The 23,090-nt window shown below is 56.2% G+C and overlaps 2 protein-coding genes across 5 annotated transcripts; one reads left to right on the forward strand and one right to left on the reverse strand.

The window, feature by feature from the left end:
- Nucleotides 1-40: 40 nt before the first annotated feature.
- On the forward strand, nt 41-14,122 carry CLCN2 (chloride voltage-gated channel 2). 2 transcript variants are annotated; one of them, XM_081079926.1, is made up of 24 exons: nt 41-271; nt 2,544-2,700; nt 2,842-2,973; nt 3,319-3,447; nt 3,535-3,668; nt 3,775-3,852; nt 3,933-4,011; nt 4,127-4,252; nt 4,347-4,431; nt 4,521-4,622; nt 5,550-5,634; nt 5,763-5,918; nt 6,297-6,366; nt 6,600-6,710; nt 6,936-7,149; nt 7,476-7,609; nt 7,829-8,001; nt 8,118-8,232; nt 8,461-8,534; nt 8,763-8,822; nt 8,964-9,002; nt 9,178-9,282; nt 13,291-13,377; nt 13,520-14,122. In XM_081079926.1, the coding sequence occupies exons 1-24, from the start codon at nt 200-202 to the stop codon at nt 13,712-13,714; spliced, it is 2,712 nt and encodes a 903-aa protein (XP_080936052.1). In that variant the 5' UTR covers nt 41-199; the 3' UTR covers nt 13,715-14,122. The 2 variants fall into 2 exon arrangements, 1 of the variants encoding a protein (XP_080936052.1); XR_013995364.1 differs by lacking the exons at nt 13,291-13,377; nt 13,520-14,122 and having other exon boundaries at nt 8,424-8,534; nt 9,178-9,276.
- FAM131A (family with sequence similarity 131 member A) lies at nt 14,046-22,687 on the reverse strand. Of its 3 annotated transcripts, XM_081079948.1 has the most exons (7): nt 22,489-22,687; nt 21,261-21,321; nt 20,098-20,240; nt 17,783-17,876; nt 17,363-17,545; nt 17,065-17,181; nt 14,046-15,775 (listed from the first exon to the last, which is right to left on the reverse strand). In XM_081079948.1, the coding sequence occupies exons 4-7, from the start codon at nt 17,850-17,852 to the stop codon at nt 15,300-15,302; spliced, it is 846 nt and encodes a 281-aa protein (XP_080936074.1). In that variant the 5' UTR covers nt 17,853-17,876; nt 20,098-20,240; nt 21,261-21,321; nt 22,489-22,687; the 3' UTR covers nt 14,046-15,299. The 3 variants fall into 3 exon arrangements, with proteins under 3 accessions (XP_080936074.1, XP_080936073.1, XP_080936072.1); XM_081079947.1 differs by lacking the exon at nt 21,261-21,321 and having other exon boundaries at nt 22,489-22,673; XM_081079946.1 differs by lacking the exons at nt 21,261-21,321; nt 22,489-22,687 and adding an exon at nt 20,913-21,071.
- Between the last annotated feature and the right edge of the window lie 403 nt (nt 22,688-23,090).

Genomic DNA, 23,090 nt, shown 5'->3' on the forward strand with positions numbered 1-23,090 from the left:
TGGGCTGGCGGGCGGAGCACCGCGAAGGGCACCGCCCTCTGCCCGCCCGCGGAGGAGGGGACGAGAGCGGGAGGCTCTCTGCACTTGGCCGCCCGGGCTGCGGGGACCGGACGGGTGCGGGTGCGGGCTCTGAGGGCTGGGAGCCGAGTCCGGGCCGGAGCCCGAGCCGCAGTGGGAGGCCCGAGGGCTGTGCGCGGAGATGGCGGCCGCCCCGGCCGCCGCGGCAGAGGAAGGGATGGAGCCGCGGGCGCTGCAGTACGAGCAGACCCTGGTAAGTGAAGCCGAGCCGAGCTCTGAAGTGTACGCTCCAGAAGTGCTGCTTCGGGTTACCCTTGGAAGCGCGAGGACCGGGGGGCCTATCCAAACCTCGCCCCAGCCTTCTGAGCTGGGGAAACTGAGGCTGAAGGACTAAGGGGTGGAAAACTGCATGCAGGTTTCTGGCCGGGGCTGGGGACCTGCATAGGACAAGGACATCAGGTACTTGTCCCAGGTGTCCTTCCCTTTACTCCCCCCCACGTTTTCTTTGCTCCTCCCCCTCGCCACCTGAGCCGTTTCAGCACCCCACTACTCCTCCCCAGCACTGCTCACACTGTTGAACTTTCTCTCTTTACGTTCTTATCTCCACCATCCATGACATTCCCTCTGTTCCCAGGAAGTGCATTTTACTGTGCTAGGCATAGAAACAGGAGTGTATATGCAGAAAGATGATCAGACCCAAATCTAGACCCAGTCCCTACCCCTGGAGGCTGGCAACCCAGCATTGGCAGGAACCCCTCAGTCTATTCCCTGGAACAAAAGTGGCCTGCCACCTTAGGGGACAGGAGCTTTAGGGAGGATGGGTCAAGCGGGAATGGATGTGGGAATTGGGACCTTTGTCCATGCTCACTCTTGAGTAGCCAGCCCCCACCCACCCCAGGGGTGTGCCTTGACCTCATTAGAAGCAGGGGTCTTGGGGCTCAGAGCTGACTCATGGCCACCTCTGTAACTTAGTGTTTGAGAAGCCTTTTGCCCCTTCTTGTAGTCACTGGAGTGGGGGACCCAAACTGTAGGGAAGGGAGTGGGCCCTGTGGCTCCTTTGTAACAGCTGGTTCTGGAATTTGCCCAGGAAGGAGTCTGGGAGGGAACCTCTCCAGGAGGAGGGGGCCTGGGCTGTAATTGAGGCTGGGAGTTGCCCAGTTAAGAGAGGGAGTGACTGGATGGAACAGGATGACAGGGAGAGGTGGCAGGGGTGGGGGTGGAGCAAGGGTAGAGGGGCAAGCCTTCACATGGCGGGGAGGTGTCTGTCCTTCTGCACTGGCTGACAGTGGGGCATTGGTCACAGAAGCCAGGCACCTGGCTCTGAAATGGTGTCTATCTGTTGCACCAGCACACCTCCATCTCCTTCGCCTGGGTCTCTATCTCTGGAATGAGTTCCCAGGGTCAAGCTCTCTCCCGGGCACTCTCTGCTCTGGTCTCTCCCCCTTCTCCTCCCCAATCCCTTTGTCTTTCTCTCACAGGCTCACCTCCCAGCTCCAACGGACACTGTTTATCTGCCTCTTTATACTCTACTTTCTTTCTCTCCCTTCCTCCTCCCTTCTTCCTCTTTCTTCCCTGCACCTTCCCCTGGCCTCTCTTTCCTCCTTTTCTCCTCCCTAATTCCCTCTCTTCCCTTTCCTTGCTCTCGCGCTCTCTCTCTCTCTCTCTCTCTCTCTGTCCCTATCTTTCCCTCCCTCCCCACCCCCTGCCCCAACAGGAGCCCTTTGTGTCCTGAAGCTCTGCGGGTGGCAGCCGGAATCTACTCCCCACCCCCCAACACACACCCAGCTTGGCTGGTCTAGCCTTGGCTCAGAGACTCTCCCACCCCATCACCCCAGTCTCCGCAGTCACAGCCCGGCCACCACTTCTTCTGTCCCCCTCACCCACCACTGGACTCAAGGCAGCTCCACAGTGGACTGAGGCCACCAACTGTCCACCTACCCAGAGAGACTTTCTACTCCCAGCTGGGCTGGCAAACTGGTGGGGGTTAAGGGTGGAGAATGGGAACAAGGGGATTAGGGTAGGTGGGAGGGGTGCAGCTGAGTGGGTCACAGGCCAGAGGCCTAGCAGGAACGTGATAAGGATTGGGGCGCTGCCTGCTCCTAGGCCCAACTCAGCTGCCCCCAGCTCCTTGAGGCCCTTATTGTTACCCACATGCCCTTGACCATCTCTTATTCTCTGACCTTCCCTCCTCCCACTTTCAGACTGTGTTAGGTTTTTCCATCTTTCCTCCTCTGGGGCCTTCCCTCCCACTCCTCCTCAGTGAGAAGAGGACTGATTATTTTGCCACCCCCCAGAGCTGTGTTCCTGTACCTTGGCTGTCTCCATCACTCAGGCTAGGACAGACAGCCCCCACAGTCTGCAATGTGCATTGTTCCCACACCCCAAGCCAAAGTGGGGAGTGTGGGTTCAAGAGGTGGTATATAATGTAGGGGCTGGGAGAAGGGGAGCTGAGGCCCCAGGGGCCCTCCCTGCATCCCCACTCAGCCCACACATGTCTGCTAACCCCCATCTTTCCCATTACTCAGATGTATGGCCGGTATACCCAGGACCTTGGGGCCTTTGCCAAAGAGGAAGCTGCTCGGATCCGCCTGGGAGGGCCTGAGCCCTGGAGGGGTCCACTGTCCCCACGGGTTCCCCCAGAGCTCCTGGAATATGGACAGAGCCGTTGTGCCCGGTGCCGCAGTGAGACCTGGGTTGGGGCAGGGGATCTGGCTGTACTGTGCAGAGGGGGACGGAGGCCATTCTAGCTGCCCGTTGGGGCTGGGGGGGCAGGGGTAGGAGCACTTTGGTGACAGCCCACCGTTCTTCCCTTCCTGCTCCCAGTCTGTTCCGTACGCTGCCATAAGTTCCTAGTGTCCAGAGTTGGTGAAGACTGGATCTTCCTGGTCCTGCTGGGGCTCCTCATGGCGCTGGTCAGCTGGGCCATGGATTATGCCATCGCTGCCTGTCTGCAGGGTGAGGACAAGGGCTGGCAGAAGGAGGGCTGGGACGCACCATTCTGCTTCCTCTGTGCCACACTTGTCCAAGTATCTTGGCTACTTGGCCAGCCTGAATGCCCATCTTCAGACATAATCACTGCCACTCCCATAAGCCGCAACTTCTTGCCTCCGCTCTCCAATGACCCTCTTACCTACAATGATCTCTGTCCCAGTGAAGGCTCTCCAGGGCCGCCTCCCTGCTCCTTGTACCGAGGTTCTGTATGATATTCCCTGGACAGTGCATCATATCAGTATGTCCCAGTGGCCAGGCGGGCACTGGGTATCCACACCAGAGGTCCGACAACATGTCCTCTCCCCACAGCTCAGCAGTGGATGTCCCGGGGCTTGAACACCAGCCTCTTCCTCCAGTACCTGGCCTGGGTCACCTATCCTGTTGTCCTCATCACGTTCTCAGCGGGATTCACACAGATCCTGGCTCCTCAGGCTGTTGGTACAGTAGGAGAGGAGGGGAGGGCAGAGGTGGAACCCCCTGAAATGGGCACATCAAATAACTCTCCTGGGACTGTACCCACTCCAGGGTCCGGCATCCCCGAGATGAAGACCATCTTGCGGGGTGTGGTGCTAAAGGAATACCTCACCCTCAAGACCTTTGTAGCAAAGGTCATTGGGCTGACCTGTGCTCTGGGCAGCGGGATGCCCCTTGGCAAAGAGGTAACTGCTGGTTGGGGAATGAAAGAGGCCCTCCTGGTGCAGGAAGAAGCCAGGGCAGGGTTGGGGTGTGCCCCTTCCCCACTCACTGCAGACCCCCACCTCCCAGGGCCCTTTTGTGCATATAGCAAGCATGTGTGCTGCCCTGCTCAGCAAGTTCCTCTCCCTCTTTGGGGGCATCTATGAGGTAAGGGGGACCCGGGGGAAAGGCAGAGGAGGGGTGGGCTGCTGAGCCCATGCTGACACCCCTTTCACCACTCTGGCCAGAACGAGTCCCGGAACACCGAGATGCTGGCCGCTGCGTGTGCCGTGGGCGTGGGCTGCTGTTTCGCGGCACCGATCGGAGGTACACGCGGGCCAGGCCCCTGCCCCGCGCTTGGCCGCAGCTCCCGTGCCCTCCCGCCTCGGTCTGAGTCCTGAGGCCAGGCCCCAGCGCCCAGTGGTGTTCTCGCCCCTCACAGGGGTCCTGTTCAGTATTGAGGTCACCTCCACCTTCTTCGCCGTGCGCAACTACTGGCGCGGCTTCTTTGCTGCCACCTTCAGTGCCTTCATCTTCCGGGTCTTGGCGGTTTGGAACCGTGATGAAGGTGGGGTGTCGTGGGGGGTGACGAGAGCCCCGAGATGGCTTCGGGGGGCTCGACATCACACCTCCCTCCCTCTGCTATTCTGCCTTCCCTTCAGAGACCATCACTGCTCTGTTCAAAACCCGGTTCCGGCTGGACTTTCCCTTCGATCTCCAGGAGCTCCCGGCCTTCGCTGTCATAGGGTGAGGAGCTGAGGGAGCGGCGCCACGTTGGAGAGGAGACGGGAGAGAGGGGAGATCCCCATCTACCCGCATGCTTCTTCCCTCTGCAGTATTGCCAGCGGCTTCGGGGGAGCACTCTTTGTCTACCTGAACCGGAAGATCGTTCAGGTGATGCGGAAGCAGAAAACCATCAACCGCTTCCTCATGAGGAAGTGAGTGGCCCTGGGCTCCTCTCTAGGCCACTGGGCTGCTATGAGGGTCACAGTGGGGCCGGGGGCGGGCAGTGACAGTAAGATGGTATATAGTGGCCCAAAACCTGCACTTCACTCAGAAAAATCAGCCAATGGTGTTTTCCAGGCGGATTGAACATTTTGGCTCTTATATGAATTATAGGAAAATTGGCACTTTTGAATTTTTGGTCAGTGGCAGGGGGGCATTTTGGATGAAAGACTAAGGCTTCCTTAGGCACTTGGCCTGGCACAGATAGCAGTGCTCCCTGGAGAGTATGTGAGCCTTCGTTTCCTCCAGTGAAACGTGGAGACGGGTGAGATTTTTTTTTTTTTTTTTTTTTTTTTTTTTTATCTCTGGAGTACAGCTCTCAGTTGTGACCCTGAGGATTGGGAATGGGGAGACCTGGGACGTGCCTTCTGTTGGGACTAACGTCCTTTGGGGAAAGGGCAGCCAACTGAACCTGCTCCCTATAGCACCTCCGGTCAACTTCATAAGTGACCCCAGCTGCCCCTAACACTGACCTTCGCTCTAAGTCACCACAGAGAAACAGACAGAGGCAGAAACTTGTCCACACTTTCACACAATGTGCCCTTGAGCCAGGGCTTCTGAGGGCAGGGGGAGGAGACACAGCTCAGAGGTGTCCAGGAGAGAGCTGGCGATGGACTTTCTGTCACTGCTACCCACTTAGAGAGTCGGGAGCCAACAGAAAGTTGGTTGGGCTCATAATAACCCCGGATGCCATCACCCTCGTGGCCGTCATACAGTGAACAGCAAAGGGGACCTTGGCTCTTTCGTGTAAGAGCCAAGGTTCTGCTGTGACCTCAGCCTGGAGGTGTGTGAGGGCACCCAGTCTCTACCTGTAGTGCATGTACCACCCATGTTTGATGCTGTGAAATCTCTCTCTCTAGACGTCTGCTCTTCCCGGCTCTGGTGACCCTGCTCATCTCCACTCTGACCTTCCCCCCTGGCTTGGGACAGTTCATGGCTGGACAGGTAATCCCAGGCAGAACAGGAACTTGTGCTTTCTATTGGAATGCATCCCCTCTAAAACCAACAGCCCATGCTCTCTGAGGGGCCTCTCCCCTTCATTCCCCAGCCTGAGGCACCCTGTTCACTTATAGCTCTCACAGAAAGAGACGCTGGTCACACTGTTTGACAACCGGACGTGGGTCCGCCAGGGCCTGGTGGAAGAGCTAGAACCACCCGGAACCTCCCAGGCCTGGAGCCCACCACGTGCCAACGTCTTCCTCACCCTGGTCATCTTCATTCTCATGAAGGTGGGGCTCCTTACAGAGGTGTATCTAACACTTACCTAGGCTGACTGAGGACCAGGCGCTGTCCTCAGCACTTTCCATACATTAACTCCTTTAAGCCTAATATGGGGAAGTACTATCAGTTCCCCTGGTTTAAAGACTGGACGTCGAGACACAAAGGGGTTAAATAATTGGCTCGAAGTCATACAGCGAGTGGCACAGTTACGACTGGAACCCAAGCCATCTGGTTCCCAAGCCCTTCCCCATCCCTTCACCTCTGGGGGGCTCTGATAGCTGGACGTTTATTACCTGATAATGCAAAGTAGGCTGCTCTGGTGGAGCTGGGGGCTTCCTGGAGCCAGGTGGCACCTCCAACCTGTTTGAACCACCTCCTGCCTGCAGTTCTGGATGTCTGCACTGGCCACCACCATCCCCGTGCCCTGTGGGGCCTTCATGCCTGTCTTTGTCATTGGTGAGTCCTCAGCTGCCTGTTCTCCCAGCCTGCACCCTTCCCACCCTCTGGCCACCCCTTGCCGGGGTGTGGGTTTTGGCACAGCCCCCGCCCCACCCCCCACCCCCACAGGGCTGTCCCCTGCACTGAATGACCCACTGGCCCCCCTCCCCTACCCTCTGACCCTCTCTCTTTCTAGTACCCCCACCCTCCCCCTCCACTACCTGTTTCTCTTCCCAACCCCCTCCCTGAAGGAGCGGCATTTGGGCGTCTGGTGGGCGAAAGCATGGCGGCCTGGTTCCCAGATGGGATTCACACGGACAGCAGCACCTATCGGATTGTGCCTGGAGGCTATGCAGTGGTGGGTGAGTACTCCAGGTCGCCATCTGTCCTGAAAACCCCTGCAGAGGCCACAGGGTCTGAGACTCTGGTGCCCCCTGCTGGCAGAAACCTGGCCTTCCCTCGCCGCAGAAGCCCAAGCCCCAGGACTGTACCGGGCGGCCCTGAGGGCCCTCACAGGACTGTCCCTGGGTGGGGAGGGTTGTCTGGGGCCTGGGTACCCTGAGGAGACTGAAAGTGGCTGTCCCCAGGGGCGGCTGCACTGGCAGGAGCAGTGACACACACAGTGTCCACGGCTGTGATCGTGTTTGAGCTCACGGGACAGATTGCTCACATCCTGCCGGTCATGATCGCCGTCATCCTGGCCAATGCCGTGGCCCAGAGCCTCCAGCCCTCACTCTACGACAGCATCATCCGAATCAAGAAACTGCCTTATCTGCCTGAGCTGGGCTGGGGCCGCCACCAGTACGGAGGGCCGGGCGTGTGACAAGGGGAGTGTGGGTGAGGGGCAGGTGTCCTCGACCCCCCTCACACCCTCTTCTAGCAAGGTCCTCAGCCAGTGCAGCTGGGAGACCGGCCCCCTTGCTCACTCCTGGCCAGAGCTGCCCTTCTGCACAGCCTGGGGGAGCTGCGGCGAGCCCTGCCTGACCCAAACAAAGGCAGGGAGTACTCGTTGGCCCTTAGCCTCCGTCCCCATGGGCGCTGGGGCATTCCTTATGGCCCTGGGATGGTAATGCTCCAGGCTGCTCTCCCCATGCTGATCACAAGCCAAGTGCCTTTCTCTGCCGCAGGCAGTACCGGGTGCGAGTGGAGGACATCATGGTTCGAGACGTTCCCCATGTGGCCCTCAGCTGCACCTTCCGGGATCTGCGGTTGGCGCTACACAGGACCAAGGGCCGCATGTTGGCCTTAGTAGAGTCCCCTGGTGAGACCAGGAGGGGGGCCCAGATGCTATACATCTCCTAGCCTCGCTGTTCAGGAAGGGGGAGGGAACAGGACCAGTCCCCGTGGTCCCAAGGGAATGGCCAGCATTTGCCAGTCAGGGCTTTCCGTCTGGTGTGTGGCCTGTGTCCAAGGCCCCACTCTGAGTGTGAGAGAAGGACCTCACCCTCGGGTCCTGAGTCCTCCCATCTGCTCTATCCAGAGTCCATGATCCTCCTGGGCTCCATCGAGCGCTCACAGGTAGTGGCATTGCTAGGGGCCCAGTTGAGCCCAGCCCGCCGGCGGAAGCACATGCAGGAGCGTCGAGCTGCCCAGACCTCTCCACCACCCGACCCGGAGAGTGCCCCCAGCCCTGAGACCTCTGTCCGCTTCCAGGTGAGGGGAAAGCCCCACAGCCACACAAATTTCCTTCTCAATGTGGTTGCATAGACTAATCGGGAGGACAACCTACAGGTAGCCACAGACTTACCAGCCCCTTCCTACCTGTGCAGGTGAACACAGAGGACTCAGGCTTCCCTGCAGCCCGGGGGGAGACTCACAAACCCCTGAAGCCTGCTCTCAAGAGGGGACCCAGCAACTCCATGAGCCTTGGGGAGAGTCCCCCAGGTGAGCCCAGCTCCCACTAGCACCTCCCTCCATCCTCCAACAGAACTAGAGCCCAGCCCCTGAAACCACACAAGGGTCTCTACGCACCTCTTGGCTGGGGCACATCCCAGCTAAGAAGCTGCCTGTATAGGCCAGGGGTGTAAAAGCAGGAAACCTCCTCTCCCCTTGCCCTCTTCACCTCTCCCATAAAGATGACGTTGCCCCGGGGCCTTGTATTTGGGAACACAGGGAATGTGGAGCAGGCTGGCATTGCCCTCAGGAGCCTCTTCTGTGGCAGTCCACCCCCCGAGGCTGCTTCAGAGGTGAGTGGCTGGAGCCTCTCTGTCTAGCTCTTTCTTTCCAGCTCTCTGATGCTCAGATCACCTCTCCATTAGCCCTGCAGCACCTGCCTCCGTTCTCCCTGCCCTTCTGCCCTCCTAGATGCCAGCTCTGTCCCTGGCGTGCGCCCTTCCTCCTGGGCTTCACCATTCCTCTCACCTCCCTCCTTCCTATAACATCGATTCCTTTTCTCTCCTGTTTGGCTCAAACAGTTGGAGAAGTCAGACTCCTGTGACAAGCGCAAGCTGAAGCGGGTCCGAATCTCCCTGGCGGTAAGGGCCCCCTTTCTTCTCCAACTCAGGAGCACTAGGCAGGGCAAGCCAGTTGTCTAGGCAGTAAACGTCCCCCACTGGGGGGCCACACCCCCTTTGCCCAGCCGCAGCTTCCAGCCTCCCCCCCTTCCTCTCTCCTAGAGCGACTCAGACCTGGAAAGCGAGATGACCCCTGAGGAGGTAAGGTGTGACTGGACTCTGGACCCTGTTTCTTCTGGGCTGTGTTCAGTCATCATCTTGGCTGCTGTCCCCATGGGAGGGACCACGGGGTAGGAAAAAGGGCAGACCAGCTTTCAGGGAGGTGCAAGGCGCTATTGGCACCTTCTCCCTAACCCTCCTAGTCTCATACCCTCAGATTCTGGAGTGGGAGGAGCAGCAACTAGACGAACCTGTCAATTTCAGTGACTGCAAAATTGACCCTGCCCCCTTCCAGCTGGTGGAGCGAACCTCTTTGCACAAGGTAGGCCCAGCAACCCAGGGCTGGCCCGGGCTGTCGGGAGCACGGGGTGGGGATCAGGTCCTTCCACAAGTTTGGACTCAAACCACTGGGAAAAGAAGGGACAGCAGAGAGTGGGCTGTGTGCTGAGATGTTGTTCAAACATATTGCTCCAAACGATGGGAGGCCAGGAGCCAGACCCCCTTAGCTTCCTCCTGCCTGCGGTGGAGTCAGGCATCGTTTTTCCTCTTCTCAGCCTGCCCCCCAGGGAATTCTGGCCCAAGGCAGCAATAAAGACAGGGCTCGAGCTGGGTAGAAGCCAGAAGGCCAGGCTAGGGTCAGAGCTAGGCAGGAGGCTGCCAGCACCCAACGACGCTGATACACCCACGCTGAAAAAAATGGGTGAGAAACAGGCGGGATAAGAAAATCTAATAAACAATCTAACAAACATCCAAGTAGGGGTGGGGACACTGCAGAGAAGAGATAAACAAAGATGAGAAACGCCCAGTGGGGGGCTTGGAATGTCAGACCCCAGAAAGTCTGTAGGCCAAAGGAAAACTGGTAGAGACGTAGGAAAACAGCTCAGCAGAAGGGCAAAACGGCCTGCAGAAAAGGACAGAAAATTTGAGTGCAGACAGATTGCTGATGGGTGAGGCTGACACTAGAGGGCAGGGGCTCCACATGAAGGGGCTGTGGCGTCACTGGGCACCTTTGGGCTTCTAAGTGAAGGCAGGGAGTTCAGGCACACCCAGCAGCAGGCAGAAACCAAGGGGTAAATTAGCTGAATTATTAGATTTAATGTGCAAACCCGAGGCATGGGGGTGGAGAACAGTGGGGGAGCATTGCCCAGGTCTGTAGCTTGGGCTGCTAGCCTAAACACAAGCTGTGCCTGAGAGCCAGCCTCTGAGGACAAGCAGGGCCTGGGCAGGAAGGACAGGGGACAGAAGAGAAACAAAAAAAGCAAAACGTTAATAAAAGAACTTACAAGCCTTTGGGTAAAGACTTCAGATCAAAGTGAGTGGGGAACTGCAGTTGCAAGAAAAAAAGGAGACAGGCCTGAGAATGATACACTTGGCTTTTATTTAAAGCCTTTGTTCCTAAAACCGCTAAAGCTTTTCCACCATCTTACTTAGTCCTCAAACATCACATGAAGATGATGATGATGATGATGATGATGATGATGATGATGATGCTGACCTTTTTTCAGTTCCTGCCATGTGCCAGGCACTGGGCTATGCTCTTCACATGTTTAATTTAATCCTCACTATAAAATATTATGATATTCCAGTTTTTATAGATGAGGACGTTGAGATTCAGATAAATTAGACAAGGTGACCAAGGTCACATAGCTAGTAAGAAGCAGAATCAGACGTGGAATCCAAAATGGTCTGACCCAGAAGCCTGTGGATTTAACCATTTTAATACACAGAGAAAGTGAGGCAGTGACGAGGTCACTTGCCTGAGTCAGTGCAGCAGAGTCCGGCCCAGAGGCCAGATCCCCTGGCCCCAGTCCCAGGATTCTTTCACAGACCCATGTTCTTCCTCTCCCTGTCGATTCACTGTTCCCAAGCCCAAGAAATACAGGCTCTCCGATGAGCTCCCTGGTGTCTAACTAAATTAAAATGAAAAAGAACAAAGTAGGTGTTTGTTACAAACTTAAAAATCAGAGGAAGAGAAGAAGCCTTTGAGGAACCGACTAACAAAAGTACAAAGAACTGGAAGCGATAAGAACATAAAAGATTAGAATTCAAAACATCCTTGCAGGCCTGAGGAGTAAGTAGTAGCCCAGTTAAGTTCAGGAGGGGAACATTTAGAGGGGAGAGAGAGAATATACTGGAGATTATTTAGGAACCTGTGCAACTGGAGATCACCATACCAGCTAAGAACCTTATTCATTCAGAGGCCACCCACAGAGAAGCAGTGGGTGGAGGTGGGGCAAGTTCAAGTGCCAACACCAGGCCAGACTGGCTGAACCCAGATCCTCTATGCCACTTGCTGTCTAGCTGTGTAACCTTGTCAAATTTCTTAGCCTTTCTGTGCTTCACTTTCCTTATCTGTAAAATGGGGATCATACTACCTACACCATAGGGTTTTCTGAGCATTAAAGGAGTTGCTACCACATGAAGCACTTAGAGGACCAGGAACATAGTAAGTATTCAATATATGTTCAGAACTAGTACTATTACTGCTACTACTTACACTGAGAGGAGAACAATAGGAGGCTTTCAAAGGTGGTGGAATGAGGGAAGGGCTGAAGTATGGAAGAAGTCGATGCTTTCAGAAAAGGATGAATGATTACGTGAGTCTGGAACCAGGGGAGCCTGGCTTGGAAAGGATCTTATGGGCCATTCTGGAGAGTCCGGGCTCTAACTCAAGTTTGAGAAAGCCGATAGGATGGCAGCGCCAAGTTGGAGGGAAGAAAGACAGAAAGCAGAATCCCTTCGGGTGTTACAGCCCTGTCCTGGTGAGGATGGTGAGGGAGTCGAGGAGAAAGGCCAGGATGTTCAGGAAGCAGATCAGTAAGCCTTGGTGACTGCCCAGGACAAGTGGTTTGCAAACCTAAAAGGGATATAGCCTGCCAGAAGCTCACTCTGATTAGGATTGTAGAGAATCGAAAATCCCAGGAAATGATTTAATAGGATCCTTGGGAAAAGATGAGGGATTATTAAACCACAAGAAGACAAAGCCAAGGGACTATTAAAATAGGAAATCTTTTAAAGTCAGGTTTCCCTCTGAAGTCAGATGAGGAAATTAAAGATAGCTTGTAACATGTAGGATTCAAGTTAGATATGAGGCCACATGACAGTTATGACATAGGTATTGAAGGAGCACAGAAAAGCTTATGCTAAAACCGAACTTCTAGTTCCTTGCGTATGTATTGTCGTGCCTTAGAAGGAGAAAGTTAGGGAAGTTTTGGAAGTTCTGTCCTAAAGAATTCAGCAACTGTGTAAGAAAAACATTTTAAGTGTTAAGACAATGACTTCTAAGTAACTGGTATTCAAGAAGCCGGGATATTAATGCCCATTTTGATTCAAACATTAAGCCAAGAGGCTTACAAGTAAACTCAAAACAGTGTGATAGATGATAAGCCAAAAATTCCAGGAACTGCTGAGTCAGTAGAGTGTTTTTCAAGACATCTGGCCCAAGAAAATCCACTTAGAGCACAAGGGGAACTGGCTGACAATTTCTGAACCCTTGGTGATTACATTTGAAAGCTTGGAGGAGGGCCCAAAACAAGAAAAACATGAGAGGGTCAGGGAGATTGTTGTCCCCTGGACTGCAAGCTACATCTCAACAGGACCTGGGGTGCTTTGGGCCCCAAAAAAGGCAAACTATGAGAGATCAGGATTGGAGGGTTGGAGCCAGGGTGAAGGGATACCTTCCTTAACTGGCCTGCCAGCTGAGGGCAAAGGGGAAGCAAGTGCCAGCCACCAAGGTGGGGTGAGAGGCGCACGATTCAGGGTCAGTGCCCCTAGGGGGTGGGAACCTCCCTCCCTCCCTCCCCCCTGCCTGGATATATCCATGACTAATCGGACATCTGCACAGGACCACTCGGGCTGTACATCCTCCCTCTAGAGTGATGAACAGTGGCCCAAGGCCCCTTCTTACTGATGATCAAGTCACTTCACCACTGAGCCTCATGCTGCCTGTCCTGTAGAATGGGTATCATACTTCTCAGGACAGAGCTGAAACTAAATGCTAATGTAAGAAAGACCTAGCTGGGTGCCTAGCCGTTCATTAGATGTCATAGTTGAACAGTTGTTCTGTCCTCCACCATCCTCCTTTGTAGCATGGGATGAAGACTCCTTCCTCTGTCCACTTCTTCATCAACATAAGCAACATAAAGTGTCCCATTATCAAGTTTCTGAGGATTGGCTGTCCATTCTCACTGTTCTTTCTCTCCAGGGGTCCTGCCCCCTCCTCCACACCATCTATGACACCCCTTCTATTTCCCCCCAACACCCTGACCCGGGCCCCTCTCCCCTCTCCCTTCGTGAATAAAGTCCAATGTATTTTCTCCCCACCCTTCAGACTCACACCATCTTCTCACTGCTGGGAGTGGACCATGCTTACGTCACCAGTATTGGCAGACTCATTGGAATCGTCACCCTAAAGGAGGTGAGATGATAGTGGCCATCTAAGCCACGTCTACTTCCAAAATGGCGTGGAGGCTTATGACCCGCTTATCTAGGGGAAGTGCTGGGCAGGAGTCTGAGCAGGAAGCTACGAATCCACACATCTGACCCTCTTCCCTTTCCAGCTCCGGAAGGCTATTGAGGGCTCTGTCACAGCACAGGGCGTGAAAGTCCGGCCACCACTCGCCAGCTTCCGTGACAGTGCCACCAGCAGCAGTGACACAGAGACCACTGAGGTGCATGCCCTCTGGGGGCCCCGCTCCCGCCACGGCCTTCCCCGCGAGGGCAGCCCTTCTGACAGTGACGACAAGTGCCAGTGAGCCCCTCAATGGGCGGCGTGGGATGGCGATGGCTGTGTCTGTTGGCCCAGATCCTGCAGCTCTCCTGTTCTTCTGCCTGGGGGAAGGAGGCAGGTGCAGCCAAAGGCTAGAGCCCCAGCCCCCTTCCAGATGGGGCACCAGCTTCTTCCTCCCCCTTCCTGGAACCTGACCCAGCGCCCACCTGCAGCCAAGGCAGGGAGCTCGGCACTGCCCTGACAGGAGGGAGCTGGGGCCGCCTGATCCCTGCTGCCCCTTTGAAGGTGAAAAGGAGTAGAACTAAGATGGGTTTATACTGGAACTTCCAATGACCAGATGTATATAGAGATTTACAAAGATTTTTATATTAATTTAATAAAACAAATTCTTAAATAGAACAAAATAAACACCTAATGAGCCACTTATATATAGAATACCTGTGCCCATCAGCTCTTGTTCTTACCTTGGGACCTCTCACCGGCTGAAGCCTACAAGGCCTGAAATCTGCAGCTACCCACACCCCCACAGCCATAAAACTCCAGAGCCTGCTGTCCACGGAATGCAGGATTTGCAGCGGCCTCCACTGCCTGGTCCTCAACACCCTGGTTGGAACAGGGGCCCCCAGTACTGTAGTTTTGGACTTTCCTTCAGCCAAGAAAGGCACTACCCTCTTTTCCCCAAGGAGAGACGCTCCCTCATGCCGGTCACCAGTTGGCACAATTCCTGCCCTGCTCAGGCATCAGCAGACAACTGCCTGGCCACTGGTGGGGCCCCCTGGTGGCCCTCTCTGGAATAACAGGAAAGTCACAACTAGCAACCATCCCTTCTTCCAACTCCACCCCACCGAACTCGTTGAATGTGACAGCACGGTAGGCTGGGAGCTGCCAGGCCCCTGCCCATACTTCCTACAAGGGACTGGGCAAGGGCCCAGACCGTGTCAGGGTGGTCAGGAAAAGGGTGGACGGCACATGCTTGCATCATTCCAATGCCTCCCAGAGAAGATCCGACTGAAAGAACAGACCAAGACCCCTCTTTCTTTAGGAAAAAGAAGAAGATTTAGAGACGATGGAGAGGTGAAGCACAGCACGAGCCCAGCAGGGAGGGGGGCCTGGGGGATGATGGCTCAATCCGTAGGCTCCCGGCTCCCTGGGTGGGGGTGATTCTATCAAGCACTGCACTGTGGATGTAGAGGTGAGGAGAGAAGCAGAGAGAGGCAGGGGGAGCGGGGGAGGCCGGGCTCCCTCCAGCTCCATCCCACACAGCCGTCACAACCACCCCTCAGGTTCACATCATCCAAGGAGGAAATATGTATATGGCATTTTGGATTTAAGAACATGAACATCACTGTCTGCCACAGCTGTAGCCATGCCCCAGGGGCCCCGGGCAATCCCCGGCAAACCCCAGGAGTGGGGGCAGGACATGCGCCCCCAGCCTGGCCCCTGCCTCCTCTCCAGACACTTTCATGCAAAACACACAACAAGACGGAGTGCTCCCAGGAGCCCTCTAGGCTTTGGAGCTCTGCTGGAAGCCTCGTGCCCACACTTGGGCAGAGAGGCTCTACCCCCAGCAGTAGCCAGGGGACACATGCCACCACCAGGCATGATCCAGGTCACTGTTCCTCCGTCTGCACCTCATCCTCGTCTAAGGACACCACCCCAGAAGAAGCCACATCGGAGGCTTGCCGCTGCCGTTCCCAGCTGCCCACTGGTGGCGGGCAGAGCGGCTGGCTGTCCTCACAGGGAGCTGGCTCCTCGTCGGCGGGGGAAAGGCAGGACTCCGTGAGGGGAGAGTTGTAGAGTGAGTCCTGGGCCTCCAATGGGCCCAGGCTGCGGAAGGCACTTTCCCGGCTGGAGGGCAGGTTGGCAAGGAGCAGCTCTTCACCCAGCAGCGGGGAGGCCAGGTGAGCTGGGGAGCCCAGCAACCCGTCCTCCAGGCTGCACAGACTAGAGCACAGGGTCTCTGGGGAAACGGTCTGTGAGCAGTCGCTCTCAGGTTCCACGGAGCCCTGGCGCACAGGCCGGGAAAATCGGTGGCCAGTGAAGAGGTCCTGGAGGTGGGGTCCCAGGGGCAGCTGCCCAGCCATGTCTGTCGGGGGAGAGAAAAGAAGACAGCCCTCTAGCCCCATCTTAACTGGACAAACTAGAAGCCACATTCTCCCCATTCTATCCTCAGCACAGCTCTGGGGGGGGGGGGGGCGGATAGGAGCTGGGAAACTCTGGGCAAGTCACTTAACCTCTCAGTGTCTCAATTTCCTTAATGGTGAATAGGAGCTTCTAATCTGCTTCCCTTATGGGGTTGTTGAGAGAGTGGCACACAGTAAGAAAGCAATAAATGCAGGGACACCATACAAGGTCCTGCAGACTGTTTGCTGCACAAGGGAAGCCTGTCCAAGGCAGTGAGTGAGGGCTGAATTTCAGCCCACCCTCTGCTCACCAAGCAGCATGCCCTGGCATGGGGCTGTGCCCACCAGAGAAAGGGGTACCTTTCTCATTTGCACAAAGATTCCACAAGGGTTAGTAGTGGCCTTGGATAAATTTTAGTCGTTATACCAGGGGTCAAAGCAGGCCTGGAACTCAATCAAACAAAAATGCTGTGGTTCAGGTCTGTCTTGGTCTCAGTCATCCAAACCAGTCCCCTCTGGACCACAGAAACAGTCTCCGACCTGCTCTAATGTATTGCCCACCTCTGAGAACTTGTCAGTTAGTTAGAGGGGTGAGAGTGGGTGCAGGCCTATATTTCAAAGGCAAAGGGGGTGGGGGAGGTGGGGATGGAGGCCTTGGAGGCTTCAGTCCAGAAGCTAGAGAAAGTCAGCTGTGTAGTCCAGAAAATGGAAGATGAAAGGAGGGCCATGCACAGCTGCACAGCCCCGCAGGGTCCCCTCTGCAAGCAATGGCCCCGAGAAAGGCCCCCAGTCAGGTCTCAGCTGGAATGTGACGATGCTAAGCTGGAGCCCGTGGCTCCGCGGGCGGTCCAGGCCCAGCAAGCCTTCCTGTTTGCCTGGGGCCACAGCCCCATATGGTGCTGTGCTGCTGCACTGGGGCTCATTTCAGAGGTAAGGTACAATACATCCTCCCAGGGACACAGTAGCATATAGGTGCTGGTGAGGTCTCTGGGCTTGTTTTTTTTTGAGGATGCAAGGCCAAACTGCACAGACAGGCTGAGAAGGCTCAGCACCTGTGGGAAAGGAACTTCCATTTCCACCTGCTGATTGCCCACCCACGAGCATGGACAGCCCTCCTGCCCGGGAATGTCAAGGACTGCCAGCACAGAGTCTGCAGCACTCCTCTCCCCTTCCGAAGGCTGAGCTCGGAACCACAGGGCCTGTCAGGCAGGTCCACCCCAGCTGGCAGCACTGGCATGGGATGTCCTCTCACCTGAGTCAGTTCCCCCAGCAAAGTCCTCGTCATAGGATTCATCAGTGGAGTCCTCGCCATCCACTGAAGACCATGCCCGGAGCTTGGCTTCTGCAATGGCAAATTGCTCGGCCACTCCTGTTGGGCACGACCGGAATTCATTAGCAGAGAAGGTGAGCTAAGATGAGGGCTCAGCTTGGAGACAGGAGAGGGAAGACAAAGGGATATGGAAAGACTCCAACCCCCACAACAGGCCTGAGGAGATGAGAGAAAGCATCCCTATGACAAAGGCAGGGCTGATCCCCTTTCGGTCACCCACCTGCCGCAAAGCGAGCCTCTTGTTCACCCTCACTGAGATCCGAATAGGAGGAAAAAGCAGATTCCAGAGCAGCAGGCGAGTCACTCGGCTTGCTCCAGCCCTTCCACTCGATGAGGTGAGCCACTCGGCCCTGGGCCATGGCGGTGGGCTTGGTCACGTGGTCCTTCACCACCTGGGAAATACCTGGAGGTGGGGCAGAGTCAGGAAGCCTGGTAAGAGCATGGGCCAGGGAGCATCTGGAAAGGAAGTGGAAGGGTGGTGGTACTTAAGTTCCACAGGTGCCTTTGGGTGGGAGGAGGAGGCTGGGATTTACCTGAAAAAGGGAGATCCCCGCAAGACCTCACAGGATACAGTCCCCAAGGGCATGTGCGAAAGGGAGAAGACAGGACCCAATGGCAGAGCATGGGAGGGGGTGCATACCATGCAGAGAGGATCTGGCCAGCGCAGCTATCTCCTGGATAGTTAGGGCTCTGCGGGACTTGGGCAGCATCGCGACTGTGTCTCCAACATTCACCTTGAGGGACAGAATCAGGGTGAGTGCTCCTCTGACAACAGTGTCCTCCCACATGCCCATACCCCCCCAAGGCATCAGGGGAAATCGGAGCTGGTAAGAGATGGCAGGGTAGCACGTGTCCCAATAGCTGCTGCGATATGTAAAACGGTAAGAAGACTGGACCAGCAAACTGTATCCTTCCAGGGACCAATGGAGACTTGGTCAGGCCCAACGGAGCAGAAATTCAGCTAACCCTCCACCTTCCCAGCTCCCAGAAGGGAAGGAGGCAGGTTGGGAAGTAAAGAACCATGGAGTAGGGTCTTTGAGAAGAGAAGAAGGGAGAAGGGTGTGGCATCTAGGTCCCCTCTCTTTTGCTCCTCTCCTCGTTTTAAGCCTTCAGACCACATTCTAGCTGCTTCTAGAGCCTACCGAGGCCACAGACTCAGCATGACCAAAACGAAACCAAACACCTTCTCCCCATAGCTGGCCCTGCTTCCAGACTTCCTTACTTTGCTTCACCCCACCATTCTCCCACTCAATCTGGCTCCAAACCACAGAATTCCCATCAACTGTCCCGTCATGCTTACTTACCTCAGCATTACCATCCACTCTGCCGTTTTACTTATGTTAAGGCCTAATGGTTCCATCTCCAAACTGCGTCTAATACAACCCTCATCCTCTAATACAACTCCCACTGCCACTGCCCTTCCTCAAGTCTTCAATGCCCACCCCCCAGATTAACCCAAGTGGTGGTCCCCTGAGCTCCTCCCACTCCATGCCATTTTCTCAGCCTCATGTGTGTTCCCCTCCCCCCTGTCCATGTCTGGCTGGCTTTCTCATCTTTTGGGTCTTGGTTAAAACATTATTCACTCAGAAGAGCCTTCCTGACCACCCTTCTTTGTTGTCTACTCTCTCTCGTCTGTAAGAAGTCAGCATCCTCTATCAAAGTACCCCATGTGTGTAATTATGGTCTCTTGTTTGTGTTTCCTTATTTCTTGTTGGTCTCCCTCACTGTTCTTTAGCTCTTTGAGAAATTCCGTCTATTGTGGTCACTGCTGTACCCCAGCGTTTAGCACAGTGCCTGGTACAGAGCGCTCTCTCAAAATACATCGGCTGAATGAACGAGGCAAGGTGTAAATGTCAACAATTTTCCTGGAGTGCAACTGGTCATGAATATGTCCCTATTTACAATCTCTTCTGGGCTCCTCCACTATGCAACGAAGTGCAAGCTCACAGCCAGGCACTGAAGTAACCCATTCTCAGAGGCCCCTGCCTCCTTCCCCTGCCCCAGGCCAGGCTGGAATCCACCACTGATCTCTGCCCAGAAAAACCCCACATCTCCACTTTCCCTGTCAGCAAGCAGCCTTCCTGCCAGGGAACCCAGCTTTCCCCTGGGCTAAGAATCCCATCCTTGCCTGACAAAACGCTCCCGACCATTGAAGGGGTGACTCAAGTGCCACCTCCTATTATGTTTTCAGTTCACAGTTTTCTCTGGCTTCTTCAACCCCGCCCCCACCCCAGCATCGCCCTTGCCTCTCTCCCGAGGGATCTCCAGATGCCAGTGCCTGAGTCTGATTCACCTGGGTTCCTACCTCCACCCTGCACCTGGCTTAGTGCTCCCTGGCAAGCCCCTGGCAAATATTTCCCTCAGCGAATACATGAAGTCGGAAGCACACGCCCCCTCCCAGGCATTGCTTAGCTCTCCTCCATCATTTTCCACTCCTCACAAGAGGGGCTCTACCTGCCCCTTGACCTCAGGCCCACCCTCTGTCCCTGCCATTCAGTACCTGGCTGACAGGGCCCCCAGTGTGGCGCTGGTAGCCTGTGGCCAGGCCTGGAGGGAGGAGCACCCGCTGGGTGTTTCCTGGCTCGCTCACCCTCCCTCCCCTCACTCCCCACAGTCGCCGCCATCCGTGCTGGCGCTCCGCGCAGCTGCGGCCCAGGCCCCGAGAAAAGGTGTATGTCTCCCTGGCAACCCATCACCATGCAACAGGGTCTCCCGGGATACAGCCCGGGATGCGCTGACGTCAGCGACCAAGGCGCGAAGCAGCCCGCCCGCCGCTGGCACCGCGCCGAGAAGAGCAGACCGGCGCGGGGGCGGCCTCGCTCCCGGCCGGATAGCGCCTCCGCTCACAGGCAAAGGGAGCCAGAAACAGGCTGGCGAGGCGGGGGTGGGAGATACAGATCACTTTCACGTGGACGTGGCCCCCCTCCCCGCCACCAACACCAAGGGGTCCAGCACCTCTGGCAAGTCCTGGCTGTCCACGGAGGAAGGGCGGGAGGACCGGCTCCAGCCTCGAAGGGTCCGAGCAGATCCCAATGAAGACAGAGAGAGGCCCCGAGGAAGTTCGATCCACTCCACAGCCCACGCGGGGTCCGAGGCCACTGCGGGGGGGTGGAAAGGCTGTTCAGCTGGGCTCCCTTTTCTGCCAAGATCCCCCTTTTCATCCGGTGTGGCCATATCATTCTTCCTCACCCCCTTCTCCATCTCCCAAATTATCAGCAACCACCTGGTGCACAACTCTGAAAGCCCCTGTCCCACAGCCCTGACCTTTAGGCCCCTGGGGCCATTTTGTGGCAGCCACTGGCCACCTTCCTCTTCTGGAGATATTTTGCCATCAAAACCCTAGGATGAAACCTAAGCTTTCATACATTCTGAATCTTCTCAGTTTCTCAGTCTACCCACTCCTCTTGGAAAGCACAACTCATTCTTCCACCATCATCATCATTCCCTTTCCCCTGACTGTCGCCCTCCCCACCACCACCTTAGACCCTTTGCAGGCTTGCTGCCTTCCTTCCTTGGGTCTTTGCTCTTGCCAGCCTCACCTGGTATGCAGCTCTTCACCCTTTTCCTGACAACCCCATGGTTTTTTTCCGACTTTCGTCCCAGTCCCCCAAGCCTTTTCCCTGATGCCCTGTCTGGCCCCAGGCTGGTTGTTCCTGTTTCAGCCGGGTTCCCAATATCGAAGCCAGAGTAATTTTCCTCTTGCCACCTGAGCACCCTACTCCTCAGCTTCCCATCACCTCCCAGATCACATCTACAGCCCCTGGTCTCACCTCTGCGACTTGTCTGACAAGTCCATCGTCCTCCAGGCCCTTCACGCTGCCACAGAAACATTTTACCCAGCACAGAAATCATAGGCATGCTAGCTGTGTTGATGCAGACAACCAAAAGCCCAGAACTGCTCCAGGCTCCGCTCCCAGTTCTATTCCTATTTTAGTTCCGGATGCTGAGCCAGTCCCCTCCCCACTTGGAACCTGTGCCTAGACACATAAGGAGAACATGCCTGCCTCGTGTCTTTGAGGAGGTGGGAGTGCCAGAGGCCCAGCCAAGCTCTCTGGAGCTCAGCGAGCTGAGGCCTGTCCCCTAGACAGTGCCAACAGGCAACATATATCACAACTGACCTTTAGCTGGAGCAGCCGTCTCTGTCCCTGAGCCTCAGCCAGCTGGTGGTCCCCAGAAATGCTACCAACCAGAAGGAAGACACAAGGTTACAGGCCATCCCTGGCCCCCAGCTGGTACCTAACCAGGGCTCTTGAGGCCAGTCCTGAGATCAGCCAAACTCTCCCGACTACAGGAGGGAATGACTTCCAGAACTCCAAGCCTTAGCAGGGCCAGAGGAATCAGAGCAGCCTGCTGCTTCTCAGCTTCAAAAGCCATGAGGTTCATTTAGGACTACAAATCCCAGAATCCCTCATGGGAGCCCAAGGAAAGTACAAATCTCAGCTAGAGTCTTAGCTCCAAAGAACCTCAAGTACCAACCACACTTAAGGCCTGTGTGACTGACCATTTGCCCTGAAAACCCAGGACCTATTTCAAACCCTGCCCTCAACGTCACAAGTCCCTGCCTGGCCTTAGGCGTGGAGAAATCCATGACACTGGAGTAAAGTAAGCTGGCCAACCTCAGACGCAGAGGACTAAGGCCAGGCCCCAGCATTTACCATTCATGGGAACCAAGGCCCAAGCAAGGGTCAGCAGTTGTGGAAAGGAAGCCCTGATGGCCTCCCTCTCCGCTCGTTTCCCTCCACAGGGTAGGATGATTTTTTGTTGTTGGATGTGGGGGAAGAGAACTAAGAGCTTTAAGAGGTAAGAGGTGACCAGGTGCTCACAGGTGCCCCAAGTGAGGCCTCAGTCCCCTTCATCCACCAGCTGACTCTGAAGTGCGGAGTAAGGTTTAATCAAAAACTCCCTGGTAGGGTTCTTGACCGTTTGCAGGCGTAAGGGGCTTGGGACACAGATGGGAGAGGCAGGTTCCCAGCATAGGGCCACTCCCAGGACGGTGAGACAAGTGTATGTAACCGGTGTGAGGCCAGTCGCCATGGGCGGAGGAGGCTTGACTGGCCCCTCCCCAGGCCGTGCGCCTCCTGCCCTCAGCGGTGGGAATCCAGGCGGAAAGACACGAGTCTGCCCTGCAGAGCCCAGAAGCAGGGAGGCCAAGGGAGCGAACCCAAGTCGGTTTAGCCCCCTCCCCGCTCGCGCCTGCTTCCTCCTCTCGCCTGGCCCGCCTCCTCGGTGCAGGCTCCTCCCTCTCTCGACATCCGACCCCTCCTCAAGGCCCCCACCCACCCGCGGCCCGCGCACCCGGCAGTCGCAGCCCGACTCCCCAACCGGTGCCCGGCCTCCGCCTCTTACCCTGACCCGCCGGGCTCCCAGAGCTGATACAGCCCATGGCCGGGCACCCAGGCACGCTAGCCCGCACTCGGGACCCGGGCCATCAGCTTGCAGTGTCGGACCGCGGCCGCCACCAGGGAGGGGAGAACCCGGGAAGAGGGAGGGGGTGGGAGCCGCGCGTCCGCCGCCGCTCCCCGGAGAGAACCGGGCTGGTGACGTCAGCACGGGGGCGTGGCCATTAGCGTAACCACCCGAAGCGGGCGGGACCAAGGCGACGTCATGGCCACGCACGAGCGGCGTATGGAAAAAGCTCGTTCTATGCTCTCAGGCCCAACTGCGGAGCGACCCCTTAAAATGGGTGGGGCGGGGTGAAAGGGAGACGCCAGAGGTAACCACGATGGGCGGGCACGCACCGGGCCCAGGCTGCCAGAGGCACTGCACCGGGACATTAGATCTCATTGCACCCAGCCCCTTCATTTTACAGATGAGACCTTGAAACCATAAAGGGCTTTGCCGGCTATAAACAGCCCGAAACCCAAGACCTACACGCAAAGGGGTCTGGAGCACATAGAGCAAAACCAGCTAAGTGTGTTCTATGAAGCACTGCACAGCTACTGTCTCCT

Source organism: Rhinolophus hipposideros, assembly GCF_964194185.1.
Source record: "Rhinolophus hipposideros genome assembly, chromosome: 2".
NCBI lineage: Eukaryota > Metazoa > Chordata > Mammalia > Chiroptera > Rhinolophidae > Rhinolophus > Rhinolophus hipposideros.

Excerpts from the sequence above, each read along its gene's own strand:
- CLCN2 (XM_081079926.1), top strand. The coding sequence starts at position 200 with ATGGCGGCCGCCCCGGCCGCCGCGGCAGAGGAAGGGATGGAGCCGCGG. Across the intron at positions 7,610-7,828 it reads GGCCTTAGTAGAGTCCCCTG|AGTCCATGATCCTCCTGGGC; the intron begins GTGAGACCAGGA and ends TGCTCTATCCAG. Across the intron at positions 9,003-9,177 it reads GCGAGATGACCCCTGAGGAG|ATTCTGGAGTGGGAGGAGCA; the intron begins GTAAGGTGTGAC and ends TCATACCCTCAG.
- FAM131A (XM_081079946.1), bottom strand. The coding sequence starts at position 21,000 with ATGCCTATGATTTCTGTGCTGGGTAAAATGTTTCTGTGGCAGCGTGAA. Across the intron at positions 17,877-20,097 it reads ACAGCCAGGACTTGCCAGAG|GTGAATGTTGGAGACACAGT; the intron begins GTGCTGGACCCC and ends CTGTCCCTCAAG. Across the intron at positions 15,776-17,064 it reads TGCTGGGGGAACTGACTCAG|ACATGGCTGGGCAGCTGCCC; the intron begins GTGAGAGGACAT and ends CTCCCCCGACAG.